The 21,177-nt window shown below is 39.4% G+C and overlaps 1 protein-coding gene across 5 annotated transcripts in view; it reads right to left on the bottom strand.

The window, feature by feature from the left end:
• ZNF438 (zinc finger protein 438) overlaps window positions 1-21,177 on the bottom strand; it is a 186,886-nt gene that overhangs the window by 7,704 nt on the left and 158,005 nt on the right. The window contains exon 4 of one of the 5 annotated variants that reach the window (XM_058436570.1): window positions 5,364-5,463. The exons of the other annotated variants lie outside the window; for them this stretch is intronic. Coding sequence (XP_058292553.1) covers window positions 5,364-5,463 — 100 coding nt within the window. The remainder of the gene's footprint in view (window positions 1-5,363; window positions 5,464-21,177) is intronic. 5 annotated transcript variants of the gene reach the window in all.

The following is a 21,177-nucleotide window of genomic DNA, read 5'->3' as shown; positions in this document are numbered from 1 at the left end:
GGCTCACTGCAACCTCTGCCTCCCAGGTTCAAGTGATTCTCCTGCCTCAACCTCCCAAGCAATTGGGATTACAGGCATGCACCACCACACCCGGCTAATTTTGTATTTTTAGTAGAGACGGGGTTTCTCCATGTTGGTCAGGCTGGTCTCGAACTCCTGACCTCAGGTGATCTGCCTGCCTCGGCCTCCCAAAGTGCTGGGATTACAGGCATGAGCCACCACGACCGGCCCGTCAACCTTGATTTTAATGCCTACGGTGAGTGAATTAACAATTTTAGCAGGTCAGCAGAAATGACACCCCCTAAATAAACAAGCAACCTAGTAGAAATACGGTGAAATTTATATTGACCAGTTTATTTTTAGAAAGTAATTGTTTTGCGAAGAAAAAGGACATTATGAAACATAAGTTCACAGGATAGCCTGCACTAGAGTAAGAAGTACAAGGACTAGTGCTATTGTCTGGAAAAATCAGACAAAGATAATTATGTTATTTGTTGTTTTCCTTCTGAGTTTGGTTACTGTGAATTCCGCTTATCGGTAAATTGAGTGGTAAATCACTTCACAATAGTCATCTGTATGGATTGCTACTTCTTCCTACATAATTTTAATTTTTAAGTTTTATTTTCATAGCCTTTAAATTTAAATGTTTTTCATTTTAAACCTCACCTTCTCATCTTTTTTTTTGGAAGAAGTACCAAAATAAGTTGTAAATAAATACTTTAAATCAGGATCGAGAGACTTTGCAGAAAGCCTAAAATTACTGATGGCTTTTGGTTACTTAGAGATGTGGCTTAATAATTACATTAACAGTAATAATGTTCTTTGCATTTACACAACAGATCTGGGATGTGGAAGGGAGAGAAGAGAAAATATTGGGTCATTTATCACTAGTTCTTCCTCCTAATTGGGCAGAAAATATTTACTGCAAGATGAGCTAGAACAAAGGCTTAGTAATTCACCCTCTTGAAAGAATATGTGACAATGACACATCATAGCACAAGATCTATGACTCCCTCATCTCAAATCTATCCAATGGCTCTTCATCTCAGAGTAAAGCCAAAATCCCTGCAATGGCTTAAAAGGCCTCATGCTTAAAAAGGTTCCTGGGAGCCTCTCTGACCTATTTCCTCCACTTGCTCCACTCCAGCCATGGTGGCCTCTTTGCTGCTCTGGGCATGCACCTCCTGAGAGGTGGCTCCTGGCTGGGAGGAGCACTGGCTACTCCCACCCGCCCAGGACACTCTTCCTTCAGTAAATCCCCAGTACTTGCTGCATCATTTTCTTCAAGGTTTTGCACAAATGGCTTCTTCTCAACGAGCATCTTCTCTGACGACCTTATTTAAAACTATATCCCATTGTGAACTCCCTGCTCCCTCTTCCTGTTTCATTTTCTCTAGAACATATGCTCCATCTATGGCCAGGCACGGTGGCTCACGCCTGTAATCCCAGCACTTTGGGAGGCTAAGGCAGGCAGATCACTTGAGGTCAGGAGTTTGAGACCAGCCTGGTCAACATGGTGAAACCCTGTTTCTACTAAAAATACAAAAATTAGCCAAGTGTGGTGGCAAGCGCCTGTAATCCCAGCTACTTGGGAGGCTGAGGCAGGGGAATTGCTTAAACCTGGGAGGTGGAGGTTGCAGTGAGCTGAGATCGTGCCACTGTACTCCAGCCTGGGAGACACAGTGAGACTACATCTCCAATGAATAAATGAATGAATGAAGTATCACATATAGGCCGGGCACGGTGGCTCACACCTGTAATCCCAGCACTTTGGGAGGCCGAGACAGGCGGATGACAAGGTCAGCAGATGGAGACCATCCTGGCTAACACAGTGAAACCCCGTCTCTACTAAAAATACAAAAAAATTAGCTGGGCGTGGTGGTGGGTGCCTGTAGTCCCAGCTACTCGGGAGGCTGAGGAAGGAGAATGGTATGAACCCGGGAGCTTGCAGTGAGCCGAAATAGAGCCACTGCACTCCAGCCTGGGCAACAGAGCAAGACTCCATCTCAAAAAATAAAAAATAAAGTATCACATATATTGCCTGCCTTCCCTAGAATTCCTAGAGGACAGGGAGTTGGTCTGTGTTTTTAGGGCCTACAGTGTCCAGTACGTGACAGAGATTTACTAAATATTTGTTGAATTTTTTAAGTGGTAATAGAGTGATCAATGAGAAAAATAAATAATTTAGAGGTTGAGCCTTGGAAATTTTGTAAACAGTGGAGAAAAAAAGAACACAATTTAAAAATGATCTTTAACATTTCAATATTTTGAAAATTAAAAAAGAAACAGAGGATATTTCTTTGAGACATTTTTAAATGTAATTTTATTTATTGCCAGAATAAGGAGCTAATAATCAACTAACTATCTGAGGAAATAACAAAACAGAATGGTAAATTATGCTGCTGGGGCATAAACTGAAATAGTCAAAGAAACAAGCAAGCTCTACAGAAAACAGACACACAGAGAGGAAGAGTGGGGGGATTAGAGCGAAGACAGGAACAATAGAAAGGGAAACCGAACCTCAGAGGCAGAGCATGGTAATGTCAACATGAAGAAAGGCAGAAACAACAGACAGCAGAAGATGCAGCTGAAGCAACAACAGTGGTCAAGGTCACCTCAAAGTCTCTAAAGACTTAAGTTGGGAAGGGGCTTCCTATTTTTTATGACCAAGTGTGAGAAAGCAACCTTCTGACAGTTAAGGTTTCCAGAAATGAAACCAGATACACTTCATAGAGCCATACCAAAAGGGAGTGAGCTAATTATGATATATTTGAAGTTAATGTGCTTCAACTGATCTTCAAATGTCTCCACATTACAGTGGAAATAAAAGGGCATTCAAAGGAAAAGGAGGCCACTGTGGCCTGGGAACAAAAGGACACTCCTGAGCTCTGTCCCAGCTGCGAGAGCACTGATCAGTGTGAGCAGTGTGGGCAAACTGAAGTGACAGAGGCCCAGACGACCGGTATGATGTCTGCCAAACTGAGTCTGTGCTCCTCAAGGTCCCTGCAATTTAAAGAAGTGGATGCTGGAGTTGAAAGGCAGTTCATGATCAATATCACAAGCTAATCACAAAGAGTTTGTGGGGTGAAAAGATAAGGTCTTGTTGAGTACATTTAACATACTTATGCTTGTCTGGATCTATCAGGAAGTACATACAAGGGTGAGGGTCTCCATGAAGGTGGCGTTGAATGCAATTTCTCAGAATCATTAAGGATAGGAAACGAAACCAATGTGTTAGTAGAAACGCAAGGCAGGAGAAAGACAGCAAGGCCACAGAAACAGAAGAGAAAAAACCCTGCTAATTACTTAAGTCTCCACCAACAGGGTGCTAATAAGACAATCATCCAACCATGCAATGTAATACCATGCAGTAATAAAAACAAAGAATGAATCAGGGTGATCTGGAATACTCTCCAAGATGGGAGATGTACAGTATGCTATCACTTGGATTAACAAAAATGAGAAGATACACACACCAATATATCCTTTATATGTGCAGAATATCTCTGAAATGAAACAAAAGAAATCAGGATTATGGTGGCCTCTGTTGGGTGGAGGGACCTGGGGGAACTAAGAAGTCAGGAATGGGATAAGTGCTAGTTTCCCACTAAATACCCTCTGTGCCTGGCACACAGGAGGTGCTTAGACATATTTGTTTAATGAATGAAAGGAAAACGAAAGTTTCCCTAGTTGAATCAGTTTTAAAAAGCAGTATCTTTTGGGATATTTGTGATGAGTGTGTGTCTATGCATAAATGACTGTCTAGATGTACACACAGAGAATGGCTCATGTCTTTTATTTTCCTTGACTACTTAATGACAAGAATTGCTAACGATCAGGGAAGTAATCTAGTAAGTAATCTGACAGGCAGTGCGTAACTATCCACCAAAGTTAAGCACTGAGAAGTATTAGAGCTCATTACCTCCCAAGGACAAGCGGAGTTGTATGAATTATTCCTCCAAACATTTGCTCTTTAAGATAAAATAAGGCAATTTGCAATAAAGGTCAGTTATGCTAGAATAACTCATGTTTTTTAATTTTTATTTTATTTTTTATTTTTTTTAGTAGTCTGAACAACAGGAGTCCTTAGAGAAGCTGAAAATGCCATTAAGTTTTTAAAAACTCTAACATACTAAGATAGTATGGCTGCAGAAAGTCTTTCTTGGCAATATAGTTATACAACAGTGGTTTATTCCACTACACATTTACAAGGCCTTTCACAGATGGTGTGATCTAAAAACTCTCACCTGCACCCACTAAATTACAGATCTTACAGAACCGTGCACTAAATAATGAGAAGTAAAAATTTCCACTGACATTCCTAATTTCTGAAAATCCTGCAAAACTACCCGTAACACAGTTAAAGAGACTCACAGGACTCTCGGGTACTAAACATGGACTTTTATTAACTGAAGACATAAAAGCATTGCTCAGTAAAATTAATTTTGTACAATTATTCAACAGGAATACTTAATATTAGGATCTTAAATATGGGCTGTTTTTAATATGTTAAGCATACTAAAATAACGATTTTGAAAAGTGACATTTACAGTGGGTGAGAAATTGATCTAGCTGGGATTAAAGGGAAACTGGGAAGTGTTGAGCCCTTATTATGGTCTAGAATTGGTGCTAGGTCTTTTAATTAAATCTTCATCCAAACTCTGCAAATAAGTATTACTGTTCCCCTTATACAGATTAAGAAAAATGAGGTTTGAGGAAGTTAAATAATCTGCCAAAGTCCACACAACCCAGAGCTGTCCCACTCCAATTCAAAGCAATGACCTTTTTCTTCATTTTCCTTCAAAGGGGTGGGGGGATTATATGTAAAGTTGTCTGAATTTATCACAAAATATAATACCATGTCTAAATTTTAAATAGAAAAAAGTAAAGAAATTTTGAAATAGAAATGGCTTGTCATATTCTAAAATTTCTTTTCTTTTCTCTTCTTTTTTTTTTTTGAGACAGAGTCTTGCTGTCATCCAGGCTGGAGTGCAGTGGTGAGATCTTGGCTCACCGCAACCTCCACCTCCCAGGTTCAAGTGATTCTCCTGCCTTAGCCTCCCGAGTAGCTGGGATTACAGGCATGTGCCACCATGCCCGGCTAATTTTTCTATTTTTAGTAGAGACGGGGTTTCACCATGTTGGCCAGGCTGGTTTTGAACTCCTGACCTAAAGTGATCCACCCGCCTTGGCCTCCCAAAGTGTTGGGATTACAGGCGTGAGCCACCGCGTCTGGCCTAAAATCTCTATTACCATTAAATTATACTAACTTTCTGAAAGCCCACTTATTAGAGATAACTCACAGAGAATTAATAGTCGTTTGAAAGCAAAAGCATATTTTTATATTTGAATTTGCCACTTACTATCCATAGGACTCAGAAATCCAGAAAGGCTGCTGGATATTTGGAGATTGTGCAACGTGTGTCCTCCTCCTCCTCCTCCATTGCCATCAAAGGATTGGATCTGATGGATATCATTTACATGTTAAAGGCAGTGGAGGAAAGAATGAGGGCTCAATAGCACTAGGTGCCAATGTCTTTCCCAGCTTTATTAAACTGTTTCACAATGCAGCTACCACAAATAGTATTAAGAGACAAGCACATGAGGCAATTCTCTAGATAGCTACAAACAGCTCACTTCCTGATTTCCATTGGCAGAACCAAAGCCTGCTTTGTTGCTTCTGAATAAAGTTGTTCAACCTCATCTGGTCGCTGGTTTGGGCAAAGTTCCATTATTCCATCTGCTGGGGCCCACAGGCCTACTGCTAAGAGTGCAGAAGGGAGCAGGCAGAGAAAGAGAGGAGTGCCCCTGCTCTTGAAACAGGCCCCCTGGATCCAGGCTCACGAGGAAAGTTCTGCCAAGTCTTGGTCACTAAAGAGCCAAAAATTTTAGGTGTTGTTCTGGTTTTAATTTTATTAAACTGAAATACTCTATTTTCAATTTCATTCATTGTTATTCCTGTTTTCCCTGCCACTTGGCTTTCAAATAATAAATTCCAGTGGGGGTTCAAACTGTTTCCCAAGATGGTCTCTAGTTAAAATAAATATGGTAAAACCCTGGAGAGGTCTGGGATAAAAGCAATGTCTCATAACACAAGGGAGTGCAACTTAATTTTGTTGAAAAACCTAAAAACACCTTTAGCCATTGCCTATCCTCTCCCCAAGCCACTGTCCAGGGTCTGCAGTAGCAGACAGAGTCAACAGGAATTTATTGAGCATTGACTATAGAGCGTGCAATGTAAAACGCGCCGGCAATAGGCACAAGTGTTCTTTTGTTTCTAAGGACTCAGGATGCCAAATGCATTTCTAGTCCACATATCTGCAGCATGGAGACCTTCTAGAGTCATCATGTCTCAGACCTAAATTTCAGGAAATTTGAGACAATGCAAAGGAAATAAGCACATTCCTAACTGGAGATCTTGTATCCTGAGTCTGGTTTAGTCCACTCTCCTTGACATACTTGTTGTGTTCTGCTCAATTATTGCTCTTAGCTAACTCCCCTCTTCCTCCTTAACACCACCAGTGACATGCAGGCAACTTCCACTCAGCACAGGCCTTTGAGATTTGTCTTGTCAAACAGTGCATCCATCACCTCACTTAGCAGGGAAGGAACTTCTCATTTTCTGAGAAGCTGAGCTTCTTTATCAATACTGTTTCTTTAATATTATCCCAATGATAAGCAGATTTTATGGGTTAGGTAGTATGCAAAATATATAACGTGCATTATCTCACTTAATACCCAAAAAACCTGAATTAGGAACCACTGTTGTATCTGTTTGTTTTTGAGACAGGGTCTCACTCTGTCACTCAGGCTGGACTGCAGTGGTGCAATCACGGCTCACTGCAGCTTCAAACTCCCCAGGCTCAGGTGATCCTCCCACGTCAGCCTCCCAAGTAGCTGGGACTACAGGTGCACACCAACATGCTGGGCTAATTTTTGTATTTTTTATATATTGTTTTGCCATGTTGTCCAGGCTGGTCTTGAACTCCTGGACTTAAGTGATCCACCTGCCTCAGCCTCCCAAAGTGCTGTGATTACAGGCGTGAGCCACTGTGCCCAGCCAAGTCTGTTTTACAAGGATTTCTAAGCTCATAAGTAACAGTGCCGGAACTCAAATCCTAGCCCATTTTATTCCAAAGGCTCTTTCTGCCTCTGCATGCTGACTGTAGGCTACTACGTGTGGTTATGGCCACTATCTGATCTTCAGTAAAAAGATTGTGTGTTTTGGGGTTTAGACAGATTTGGTTTCAACTCCTGGCTCTGTCATGTACCTGTGGCTTTGGCACTTCACTCTCTGTGCCTACATGTTAGGATCTATGAAATGGGCATAATAATATCTGCCTACAAAGGTCCCTGTCAGGATTAAATGAGAAAAATACCCATGATGGCGCAAGTAGTTCCTGCTGCATGTTAGATGCTCAGCAGATATGCTAGTTTTCCACTTTCTCTTGCAAGAGACTATCAGGTTGTTGACATTTATTTTTGGTGGGAAAGAAGGGCACAAATCTTGAATGCTCAGCATATGGAAGTAGTTCTGAATCCTTAAAGTAGTGTTTCTATTTTGAAAGGTAAATGAAGGAAAGAGAAAAGAAATGGCTATTACTTGTGCTGGCCTCAAAAGATAGTTTCCCAAAATGAAGACCTCAGAAGCAAAAATCTCTCTGCCCTTCTGTCCCTGGCCCTTCATTTTCCCCCGAGATTAGCCATAGAATCTAGAATCTCTCTTCCCCAAGGTGAGTCATAGAAACCAGAACCACTTTTCCCCAAAGCCAACCATAAAACCTGAAATTATTACTCTAACCCTGGCCATAAAGAAATGATCTGACCTACTTGTTTGATTGTAGGTCACTGGACCCCCATTCCAGAGAGGGTCCTGCCTCATACCCAGAAGGAAGGGATGCTGCACAGAGAGGTCAACAGCAATCCAAAACAGACAAGCCTTGGTGGGTTTCCTCACTCACTCCATTAGCATTAGATCACATCCCTTTTGTTCAATTACATTTCTCCACAGCTATCCATGTTTTGTTGAACCTCAGCATGAAAACGACAGTTTCCCATCTTTGGGTATGCATTCTGAAGGCTCTCGTGTCATGTAACACAACTGATTCAATGTATATAACTTTTCTCCAATTAATCTGCTGATCTGTCAGCTCATTATCAGTGAACCTTTAGAGGGGTGAAGAGGAAGTTTTTCTTTGCTTCTACGCTTGTAAATAATGAAACTGTATTTTAAATCTTGTGCCTCTCTCCTGACACTCATACCGGTAGCTCAATCTTTCCCAACATCTAATCCAATCCGTCTTGCCAGGCTCTTTGATTCCCTGTCCACACCCCACTCCCACTTGCCCTTCTGTAAATTTTTGTATCCCAATTGATGAAGTACTAATTGGATTAACAATTCAATGTGAATAGGGTTAACATACACGCATTTTAAAGAGCTACTTTATGGAGACACTCCTTCCCACTTTTGTTTATACCTAGTAAGTAGTGAGGCCAATTGTTGGTCTTAAACCTAGCAGGGAAGAAAGCAACTACCCTAGTAGCTGTGCAAGAAAGTGGGGTAAGTACAGATCTCAGTGGCCCTGCGGTGGGGGATGGGGCCCAGAGTGGGGTCAGGGACACTTGCCTTGTAGACTTTAGTATTTTGCCGAATAAATTCTTATAAGTTTTAAGACAGCCTGAGTACAAAAACAAAAGTTAGGCACTGAAAGAGGAACTATAGCCCCTAAAATGGACTAAATGAGATATATAAATACAGTTGTCCCTTACCATCTGTGGGGGATTGGTTCCTCCACAGGGCAGTGACCTCCTTTAGACACGCAAATCCATAGATGCTCAAAACCCTGATGTAAAATGGCACAGTGTTTGCACATAACCTATGCATATCTCCTCTTGTATACCCCAAATAATCTTTAGACTGCTTTTAATACCTAGTGCAATGTAAATACTATGTAAATAGCTGTTTTAACGTATTGTTTAGGGAATGATGACAAGGAAAAAAATGTCTATACATATTCAATATACATGCAATTAGAAATTTTTTTTTCAATCTGTGGTTAGTTGAATCTATGGATGCAGAACCCACAGATGCAGAACCCAGGATGCAGAGGGCCGGCTACATCATGCTGCAAGAGGAAACAAGCATTCTTTGTGAAAGAATTTGAAAGCCAATTACCTAGAATACTAGTGGCAATTAAAAAAAATAACGCAACGTGGTTGATAAACTGAAGTAACTAATTATTCTTTCAGGGCCATATAGTTAATGTCCCAAGGGAAAAGTACATTTAAAAAGCTTTACCATTTAAAATATATTTTAATGATTCTCAATTTCAATGAATTTCTTCTTCATTCTAATTATGAAGCTTTTATTAGTTCTTATTTCTGGAAGGAATTGTTTTTGATTTGGAATGCTTCTGATAAAAAATGGTTGAAAGCCATATGAAATATGTTTGTTTTTAATACATTTAGAAAGATAAAGTTGTTTATTTTTTGGCAAAAATAATTTGTAGCATGCATAAGATTTTATTCATTATTACAAAACATTCAAGCCAGTATCTTCACTCAAATCTAAGAATGACTGAGGAGCATAAGAAGTTAACTAAGAGCTAATGACCTTCCAAGGACACTAAGCCAGGCAAATGGAAACTTCTGAAATGCTTTGTTAACCCCATTCTCTCAATATTCTTTTTGTTGTTATTATCACTAAAATTGTTAATACTCAGTTGAGTCTCACAGTTGAAATTTGGACCTTGATAACTGAACTCCAACATGGTGAAAAGCAGCAGGTCGTTTCATTTGACCTTCTATCACCATCACAAACACCTGTGCACACTGTCCTTCCAGGACATTCAGACATTTGCCGAGTCAGCTGTTTCTCAATAGGGCTGGTGAACATGGACACATCCACAAAAGAGGTTTAGTGAGCTGCACAGATATGGCATGGCAAGAAATCTTCCACCAACAAATTAAAAATGGGACCTTTTTCTTTATATTTTCTTTTTCTTTTGAGACAGGGACTTGCTCTGTCACCCAGGCTGGAGGGCAATGGTATGATCATAGCTCACCTGCAGCCTCAAACTCCTGGGTTCAAGTGATCCTCCTGCCTCAGCCTCCCAAGTAGCTGGAACAACACATGCACACCACCCTGTGTGGCTAGTTTTTAAACATTTTTTTGTAGAGTTGAAGTCTCACCATGTTGCCCAGGCTGGTCTCAAACTCCTGGGCTCAAGAGGTCCTCCTACCTCAGTTCCCTAAGTGTTGGAATTACAAGTATGAGCCATTGCACCCGGCCTACTTTTATTTTTCAATAGCAGTTGGAACAGTTAAGTATCTTTGATGACTAACAAGATGACAGTTGGTGAAGAAAACCTTTTCCTCAGTGGGATAAACAGAAAGATAAGGTTTCAACATCAGAATGTGAAGTCAGTTGGAACAATTAAACTAGGACACATGCAAAAGGCTGGAAGTTTCTTGCCTTTGGTCAAAACACTATGATTACGAAACTAAAGTGGTAAAGATCACAATGTTTCAAAAAGCAGGGAACCAAAATTACAAAGGTATCATTTTTATACTATAATTTCAAAAGTAAGTTCACTTTATCTAAAAGAGGTATTTTTGAGGAATGTGCAAACTACATTTTAAAAAATGAATTGTTTCACTGCTTTATAGTAGAGTTTTACAAATGCTTTATCTTCACTGCTGATTTATCTTTAACTCACAGTGATTTATAACATTTTTTTGCTGCACGTTTTTCTATACCTCAGCTTTTATGTCAAATAGTTCATTATTTGTAAGTACAAATGCACAAGGTTGGACAGCCACAGATCTTTAAGAAGTCAAGTATTCCCTTGTTATGCTGATAATTATTCCCTAACATTTCTGCTGGTAAGTCTTGACTGTTCCTTATTTCTTTAATGAAGACACACCTTTCCTCAACATAGAGGGACCATCTACAATACTGACACTTTGAAGAAAATAATAAAAAAGAACATGAAGTCCCAGGCACTGGTGGGTACTGAGGTGACTGGTTTGTGCTGGTCACCTCTGAGGAGCTGATCAGGTTAGTTGTCTATGAGTTAGCTGGCATCTACAGATCCTGTCGTGTGACTGATGCCATCAGATTCTGACCTGAGCCAGTACCGAGAGTGAAGCCAGCGGAGTTTGAAAGTTGTGGTGACTACTTTGGATTCCTTTGCCTTTGAATTCTGCCACCCTTCTTCTCCATCAATATGTTTATTGTCTTTTAGCGATGACTACGAAACCTGGGTTGAAGGGAATATCTACTCTCATCCACAGATGAAGAATATGTCAGAGTTAACTTTCCCACCTCCCTGGAGATGGAGTGATGACACAGCCCACTGCTTCTCCTTGCCCCGAGGCTATGTGTGCCTGTGAGTGGTCTCCTTAGGTAGATCCTCCCATTCCAGAGCCGGCCTCCTGGCTGACCATCCACACGCACTCCCCTCATATTGTAGGTTTGCCCCCTTGCTGTCTTCCTACAGAACCTTGCCCAGCTGGCCCCACCTTGTGCTCTCCACTTCCACTGCCTGTTATTTGGTGCTGGAGAAATCCAACTATTGTGAACGCTGGACAATGTTCTAAGTTTAAAGTTTCTAGTTCAAAACCAATTCCACAGTCTATTTACTTGTCCCTAAGAGACTCTTGGTGGCCCAGGTTCCTTCCCCTGCTCTTCTGAGGCACTCTCCCTCTGCCCCACCCCTGCTCTATCCCCAGGGCCATCTCTCTCTTGCCAATGTTTTTTGACATTGACTTCGTGGAAAAAAGAGAGGCTATTATGTGGGAACTCATTCACTGTCCCTTTTATTTGTAAACTCCCTTTTTGATTATGCCACACAAATAAATTTATAAAAACATTTTCTGTGATGGGGGAAAGGAGAAGTACTATAACTCTAAATATACAATGCTCAAATCCTGATATATTAAAATGTACAAAAAGGTGCATCTGAAAATAAGGAAATGGAGTATTCCCAACCCTGGTCTGGAGGCTACCCTTCCTTCCATGCCCCTTGTGCCTCGGGGATACTGCACCATTGGTGAGCTCCCCAGCTCTCAGGGAGGCTGGCCTGTGACCATCCTATCTGAAAGGAGCTGCTCAGCCCCATGTGATCACTTGCTATTTTCTTTTTCTGCTTCACTGTCCTTCGAGGTTACTTACCTTCACGATGATATTACATTATCTGTCTCCTCGCTAAAATGTAAGCTCCAAAAGAGCAGGGGCTTGTTTTGTTACTGCCAGGGTCTCAGTCTCCAGATCAGCAGCTAGCAGTTGTACAACATATTTTTTACTGAAGGAACGAACTATTAACTCTCAACCATATTGACATGGCTTCCTTCTGCTATGCTACTGCTGAACACAAAAACAGAAGAACAACAGCAACAAGAAAGAGTCGTTAGGCCCCATCTCCTTCTTTTTCTTCCTGAGACAATCTATGGTAGATGTGTACATATACACCGCCTCTACTCATCCATTTCTATTCTTCCCTCGAACCCCTAGAACCCTGAAGTTCTATTTTGAAGAACTAAAATGCCCCTCAGTCAGAAGTCAGACTGAATGCTTAATCTACTATCTCAAGTCCTCCACCAATTCTTGGTATTAACACCTCCAGTCCATAGATGTGAAAACAACACTTCTTGCAAGATCACAAAGCAGGTATTGAGACTTGGATTTTAACCCAGGTCTGTCTGGCACCAAAGCTGTTCTCTCTCCATTCCAACACACTGAACTTAGAACTAAGTTGTTTAGCAATTTATCTGTTTACATGTCAGTCTCTTCCAGTGACTGGTGAGTGCCACATAATCCATCTCAATGTTGAGAAAAGAAAGATCTTTTTGAACAACCTTTTTCCAATCACAGTGCAACTGTTAGGAGAGAGAGAACATGTCTTTCTTCTAAGAGAAATCTACAGCATGGTCACTGGAGGGGTAGTTAATGAACTCACACATAGCAATGCGCAATGCCCTACAGCACCGTATTATGGCCTTCTTTTAACAGAGCTTCTGGTGACCAAATCAGGCTTACACCAGAATCTGACTTTTCTGAAGCAACAATTATACAATACATTTAATGACACTTTTAAGCAGTGACAAAGTAATTTTTCAATGAGTAAAAATCAAGAAAAAAATGACAAAGGCCTTTTATAATTTTAAAAATAATATACATTTCTTAGATACTTCTTAATCTTACACCACCTTCTTCTAAAACTGATGACACTAAAGAACATTAGGGCTGAAAGAAAAGTCTAAAATGCTAAAAGAATTTCTAAATTCCTTATGTGGCAAGTCTTGATCCTTTAGTAAACTTGATAATATATCAGTGCTATGGTGTAATGATTTGGATCTGAGGAATTTTCTTTTTGTGGGAGGCTGGGGGAGGAGTTCCTCAGAGAAAACAAGACAAACTGCATTACGTGTATGATAGAGAGTAGACGTCTGGCTTTGGTGTTTCTATTTATTATACTGCTGGAATGAATTTGAGCAAGATAATAATCCTTCGGCCTTCCTGGCCGTAGTTTCCTCTCTTTAGCAAGAGAGGATTAGATTAGATTAGTGTTTCTGAGAGTAGGGTTTGCAGAACCTCAGGGAGGGTCCCAAATACTCTTTTCATACTCATATCAAGATGTCATTTGCCTTGTGTCGACATTTGCACTTGTTGCGCTGATGGGGTAAAACTTCTCTAGCAACTCAGCCAAGTAAGGTAGTGCCCACAAACTGTTCAAGCAGTCATATTCTTCACTGTGGCACTCTCACAGTGGAACAACAAAAAAGCAGTGCAAAATTTTAGTTTTATAAAATTTTGATCCTTGAGTACATGCCTTTTTAATATTCTGTGATGAAATCGTTCACAGTCAGAGTACATGTCTGCTGCATATGGAAATAGGACTGTTGTCCTGAGGACAAATACTGGATTCAGCCATGAAGCTGACCTGGCTACTTTTTTCATGGAATACCATTTTTACTTGAAAAAATGGCTGACAGACATATGTTGAAATATGTTGAATGAACATATTAAGACTTGGGTATCTGGCAGACATTTTCTCAAAAGTGAATGAATGGAGCTTGGCATTACAAGAAATAACTTCTAACAGTATTTGTTGCCAATGATAAAAGTCATTTTCTTTCAAGTGGCAATTGGAATTCTGGAAAATTTGAATTCACCACCAGCAACTTGAAGTTTCCCAGTAGTTACTTTTCAGGTAAAACTGGTGCTTATGGGCCGGGTGCAGTGGCTCACGCCTGTAATCCCAGCACTTTTGGGGGCTGAGGAGAGCAGATCACGAGGTTAGGAGATTGAGACCATCCTGGCTAACACAGTGAAACCCCATCTCTACTAAAAATACAGAAAATTAGCCGAGCGTGGTGACGGGCACTTGTAGTCCCAGCTACTCGGGAGGCTGAGGCAGGAGAATGGCATGAACCCGGGAGGCGGAGCTTGCAGTGAGCCGAGATCGCGGCACTGCACTCCAGCCTGAGTGACAGAGCGAGACTCCGTCTCAAAAACAAACAAACAAACAAACAAACAACAACAACAACAAAAAACTGGTGCTTACATTAATGAATGATTTTCAAAATATTGTACAATGAAGTATATGGAAGATTTGCATAACTCACTTAACTAGTGTTTTCTAAATGACCAGTTTAGTTTAATGTTACATGCATGGATAAAAGAATCACTCAAGTATGAGACACAAAATCTAATAGAATACAAAAGTACATGGAGAGGGTTTCAAATTTCACAGTACAACTAAACTGAAAGAAGTTTCCATCTGACAAATTTTGGTGTAGTATCAAAGAAAAATATCCATGATTATCTGAAAAGCCTACCAAAATATCCTCTTCCTTTCTGACTACTGAAAAGCTGGCTTTTAAAAAAATATGTCAACATATACAACACCACAACTGACTGAATGCAGGACTAGATATGAGACTCAAACTATCTTCAATGAAGCCAGAATTTAAAGATATTTGCAGAAAACGTAAATCAATGCCAGTCTTCTCATTATTATTATTTTTTTGCTTTGGAAAAATATTTAGGTTGGTGCAAAAGTAATTGTGATTTTTGTCATTAGTTTTATAGTATAGTCAATTTCGTTAAACTAGGTTATTTTTGTTAAGATGTAATGAGCTTACAGTTATTTCAAAGCAAATCCATAAATATATTTTTCTTTTTATCATCACTAAATATGGTAAATATTGACAGATACAACCCATACAAGCAAATGCTCTTTAGAGTCCTCAATAATTTTTGAGAGTGTAAAGGATCCTGAAGCTACAAAGTCTGAGACCAACTGAATTAGATGAAATCTAACTTCCTACGTCTTTTGAGATTCTATAATTGTGTGTGTTGATGAGTGAGTGGGCAGGTTTGTGTGAATGAGAATAGAAAATCAAATCTAGAAATGTTTCACTTTTTGTTGTTAGGTTTTATTCTCTTCACCTTTGTTTCCTTGAGAATATAACATGGCAGGTCAATAGGAGAGAGTTTTGATAACATATTAAAAGGTAATTTATCCTAACACAAATATTAATTATAATTAAAATATCACTAGCTGTCAACATTAGAATATGAACCAAATAAAATGCTTGACAAAAATCTTATACAATGTTTCAGAAACTTATCTTACTTAAATTTGTATTTATGGAATATGAGATAAGTTATATTCAAATGACATTTATATTTTTCCCCCAATTTTAAGATACTCTTGGTAGTATATAATCTTTTCAAAAAACAGAGCAGTGTTTTTAAAGAATTTTTTTTTTTTTTTTGAGACGGAGTTTCACTTTTGTTGCCCAGGCTGGGGTGCAATGGCACGATCTCAACTCACTGCAACTTCCGTCTCCCTGGTTCAAGCAATTCTCCTGCCTCAGCCTCCAGAGTAGCTGGGATTACAGGTGCCCGCCACCCCACCCAGCTAATGTTTTGTATTTTTAGTAGAGATGGGGTTTCACTATGTTGGCTAGGATCACCTGACTGCAGGTGATCTGCCCACCTTGGCCTCCCAAAGTGCTGGGATTACAGGCGTGAACCACCATGTGCGGCCTGACGTATTTTTTTCAACAAAAAGTATTCAAAGTTATTTAAAATTATTTTATCCAAACAAAAGTAATCATAAGTTGCTCTTCCTAATTAATACAAGTTAGATGCTGGAATTCTATAAATGTTTTTAGGATTTTGGTGCCCATTAATTTAAAGACAAGACTCTGAAAACTGGCACAAGACAGGGATGCCCTCTCTCACCACTCCTATTCAACATAGTGCTGGAAGTTCTGGCCAGAGCAATCAGGCAGGAGAAGGAAATAAAGGATATTCAATTAGGAAATGAGGAAGTCAAATTGTCCCTGTTTGCAGATGACATGATTGTATATCTAGAAAACCCCATTGTCTCAGCCCAAAATCCCCTTAAGCTGATTAGCAACTTCAGCAAAGTCTCAGGATACAAAATCAATGTACAAAAATCACAAGCATTCTTGTACACCAATCACAAACAGAGAGCCAAATCATGAGTGAACTCCCATTCACAATTGCTTCAAAGAGAATAAAATACCTAGGAATCCAACTTACAAGGGATGTGAAGGACCTCTTCAAGGAGAACTACAAACCACTGCTCAATGAAATAAAAGAGGATACAAACAAATGGAAGAACATTCCATGCTCATGGGTTGGAAGAATCAATATCGTGAAAATGGCCATACTGCCCAAGGTAATTTATAGATTCAATGCCATCCCCATCAAGCTACCAATGACTTTCTTCACAGAATTGGAAAAAACTACTTTAAAGTTCATATGGAACCAAAAAAGAGCCCGCATTGCCAAGTCAATCCTAAGCCAAAAGAACAAAGCTGGAGGCATCACGCTACCTGACTTCAAACTATACTACAAGGCTACAGTAACCAAAACAGCATGGTACTGGTACCGCAACAGAGACATAGATCAATGGAACAGAACAGAGCCCTCAGAATGATGCTGCATATCTACAACTATCTGATCTTTGACAAACCTGACAAAAACAAGAAATGGAGAAAGGATTCCCTATTTAATAAATGGTGCTGGGAAAACTGGCTAGCCATATGTAGAAAGCTGCAACTGGATCCCTTCCTTACACTTTCTACAAAAATTAATTCAAGATGGATTAAAGACTTAAATGTTAGACCTAAAACCATTAAAATCCTACAAGAAAACCTAGGCAATACCATTCAGGACATAGGCGTGGGCAAGGACTTCATGTCTAAAACATCAAAAGCAATGGCAACAAAAGCCAAAATTGACAAATGGGATCTAATTAAACTAAAGAGCTTCTGCACAGCAAAAGAAACTACCATCAGAGTGAACAGGCAACCTACAGAATGGGAGAAAAGTTTTGCAACCTACTCATCTGACAAGGGGCTAATATCCAGAATCTACAATGAACTCAAACAAATTTACAAGAAAAAAACAAACAACCCCATCAAAAAGTGGGTGAAGGACATGAACAGACACTTCTCAAAAGAAGACATTTATGCAGCCAAAAAACACATGAAGAAATGCTCATCATCACTGGCCATCAGAGAAATGCAAATCAAAACCACAGTGAGATACCATCTCACACCAGTTAGAATGGCCATCATTAAAAAATCAGGAAACAACAGGTGCTGGAGAGGATGTGGAGAAATAGGAACACTTTTACACTGTTGGTGGGACTGTAAACTAGTTCAACCATTGTGGAAGTCAGTGTGGCGATTCCTCAGGGATCTAGAACTAGAAATACCATTTGACCCAGCCATCCCATTACTGGGTATATACCCAAAGGACTATAAATCATGCTGCTATAAAGACACATGCACACGTATGTTTATTGCGGCACTATTCACAATAGCAAAGACTTGGAACCAACCCAAATGTCCAACAACAATAGACTGGATTAAGAAAATGTGGCACATATACACCATGGAATACTATGCAGCCATAAAAAATGATGAGTTCATGTCCTTTGTAGGGACATGGATGAAACTGGAAAACATCATTCTCAGTAAACTATCGCAAGGACAAAAAACCAAACACCGCATGTTCTCACTCATAGGTGGGAATTGAACAATGAGAACTCATGGATACCTAATGTAATGACCATTAATGGGTGCAGAATCAACATGGACATGGATACATATGTAACAAACCTGACATTGTGACATGTACCCTAAAAAAAAAAATTTAAAGACAAGAACAATATATTTACTCTATTAAAAGCATTACTAGATTTATGAATTTCTATTCCTATTGTTATTAGATTTTTAAAAACAGAAAATGCCTATCCTTTATTTTTGGCTTGCATAACATCCTAAATACCCCTGTCAAACTACTTTGCTTTTATCCCTGCTCAAGCCATCACACTAACCATCTGCATAAATAAAGATGCAAGCATCTGCTATATTGCAAATGGTCTCAGGGGCAGATGTTTCCATCCTTGTGTTCATGTCACTGGGGCTGGATACATTATTTGAACAGATGTACACAATCTGAAACTGTTGTGTCCCACAGTGAAATGTCTCCAACTGCTTTCTATCAAAAGTACATAAATGCTATTTGCACCTGCATTTATGTTAATGATATAAAGGCAGCAGGGGTTCTGACAAAGTGAGATGTGATGCTATGAAATATATTTACATGGTTAATTGGAATTTCTGAGAGACTCTGCTGCCAAACGGCCACACTGACAATGATACATACCCAAGCAACTTATCTGATTACCAGCCTGCTTTTTAAGCAATAGAAAAACAGCTATTTCGGCCGGCCACAGTGGCTCATGCCTGTAATCCCAGCACTTTGGGAGGCCAAGGCAGGCAGATCACCTGAGGTCAGGAGTTCGAGACCAGCCTGGCTAACACGGTGAAACCCTGTTTCTACTAAAAATACAAAAAATTAGCCAAGTGTGGTGGTGTGTGCCTGTGATCCCAGCTACTTGGGAGGCTGAGGCAGGAGAATCGCTTGAACCAGGGAGGCAGAGGTTGCAGGGAGCCGAGATCACACCATTGCACTCCAGCTTAGGCAACAAGAACCAAACTCCATCTCAAAAAAAAAAAGAAAGAAAGAAAGAAAAGAAAAAAGAAGAAAGAAATACAGCTATTTCAAACAACAAAAATACTCATAATCTAAATTTACTGATATTTTAAACTCTAATATTTTATTTCAACTTCCATATATGGCTGGTCTACTTTATGGTTTTAGGCCACCCAGGTCATTTCCATTTATTCTAAAAGGATATTTCTACAGGCATGTGTGTGTTTTCCATTTGTTCTTCTGTCAACAGTATAACATACTAATAATGCACAATGGTATTTTGTAGAAGTTATTACATCGGAAAGTTCCAATTTCCAACATTAAGGAGTTAACCAAAACCAGCTTGCAAATGTCAATCTGTACTTGCTCTGCAGCATAAAATGGTACCAAAAGTCCAAGAACAGCATTTGCTGCACTTGTTAAGATCAAAATGTTTCCATATGAATATCACATATTTGGAAACATAATATTTTGGTAATACATAGGGAATGATATTTTCCCCCAATAACGAGGTCATAAAGCAATGTTAACCACTAAATGCAAAGCATCGAATTACAGTGGTACTCCTTGCTACTGTGTGTTCAGTGTGAGGGCTGGAGAGTCACAGATCTTGCAATAGTAGTTTTCTTTGTAGCTTTACTGAACCAAGAATTTATGGTCACCTTCGAATAATATGTTACTTTATTAACTTGAAATTTATAATGCACAAAGTCATTTTATCTGAGAAAAACGTCATAAAAATAGCTTTTATTCTGTAAATTATCCTGAGGCTTCTACTGTGCTTTCAAAGTTTTTACAAGGTGTATTCATATACAGTTGATTCTCATTATTTGCAGATTCTGTATTTGTGAATTTGCCTACTTGCTAAAATTTATTTTTAACCCCAAAATCAATACTTGTGGTGCTTTCACGGTCACTCATGGACATGTGTGGAGAAAAAAAAAGTTTGAGCCACTTGACACGCAAATTCCCAGGTGAGGCAGAACAAGGTGGTGTCCTGCTTTCTTCTTTCAGCTCTCATACTGTAAACACACATCCTTTTTACAGTTCAAAATCTGCCACTTTTTTTTTTTTTTTGCATTTTTTGTGCTTCTTTTTCTTGGTGATTTTACTGTTTACTTAGGGTCTCCAGCATAGTGCTGGGTGCTGTCTAGTGCTCCTACACACAAGACAACTGTGATGTGCTCTACGGAGAAAACACTTGTATTAGAGAAGCTTTGTTGAGGCGTGAGTTATAGTGCTGTGTCTCTGAGTTCAATGTTAAAAAATTAACCCTGTCTATTAAATAAAGTATCTTTTAACAGAAATACACTTATAACAAGGTCATGTATCAGTTGTTGACCAAAATGTTGTGACTAGAGGCTCACAAGAACCTAACCTTGAATATTGCCTAGGAATAAATGGCTCAGTATTTGCTAATTCGGTGTTCCTAACAGCCTTCTAGAATATAAATACTACAAATAATGAGAATCAACCATACCTACTGCATTTGACTGTTACAGGATGAGAATTACTATCTCCATTGGAAAGATGAGGGGACTGAGGTTTACTGATTTGGCCAAGATCACAGAGCCTAAAAAGAAGCACATAACAATGACCAGAGCTCAGCTGTCCAGATCAGTGTTCTTTCACCAGATAGAGAGGAAAGGGGAGATATGGGCAAGGAGGAAAAGAAAAAATAGAGAGCTTAAGAAAATAGCTTTCATACCATGTTCGAAAGAGTGAAACTACGATTAGATAACAAGAATAAACCACTTTCAGGTTAAATCCCCATAAAAGGAAACCCCTCCTTGGATAGGCAGCCCAGTGTTATTAATTACAACAGCTGCAAGAGAGGAGCTTAGTTTGGTTTTACTTTACCACCTTTTGCTTCTTTTGCTCACTGTCTCTTCAAAGGCAATAAATACTTGTTAAATGAACATTTGCTTTCATTGGCCTTAGAATTCCATCCACTTTGGTGTTCCATTAAAAAAAATTACAATGTTTTCACAGCAACAGGTGTGATTGATTTATAAAAACTCTTTGAGAGTTTAAAGCATTTTATACATAATTTAATATGCACTTGAGAGCCTACTACATGCCGGGATGCTTTAAATCCTGCTAAAGATAGGAAATTCATCAAGAACTTT

This window comes from Hylobates moloch, unplaced genomic scaffold (genome assembly GCF_009828535.3).
Source record: "Hylobates moloch isolate HMO894 unplaced genomic scaffold, HMol_V3 SCAFFOLD_3, whole genome shotgun sequence".
NCBI lineage: Eukaryota > Metazoa > Chordata > Mammalia > Primates > Hylobatidae > Hylobates > Hylobates moloch.
The sequence above is the reverse complement of the archived record's forward strand: the minus strand, read 5'-3'. Positions and strand labels throughout refer to the sequence as shown.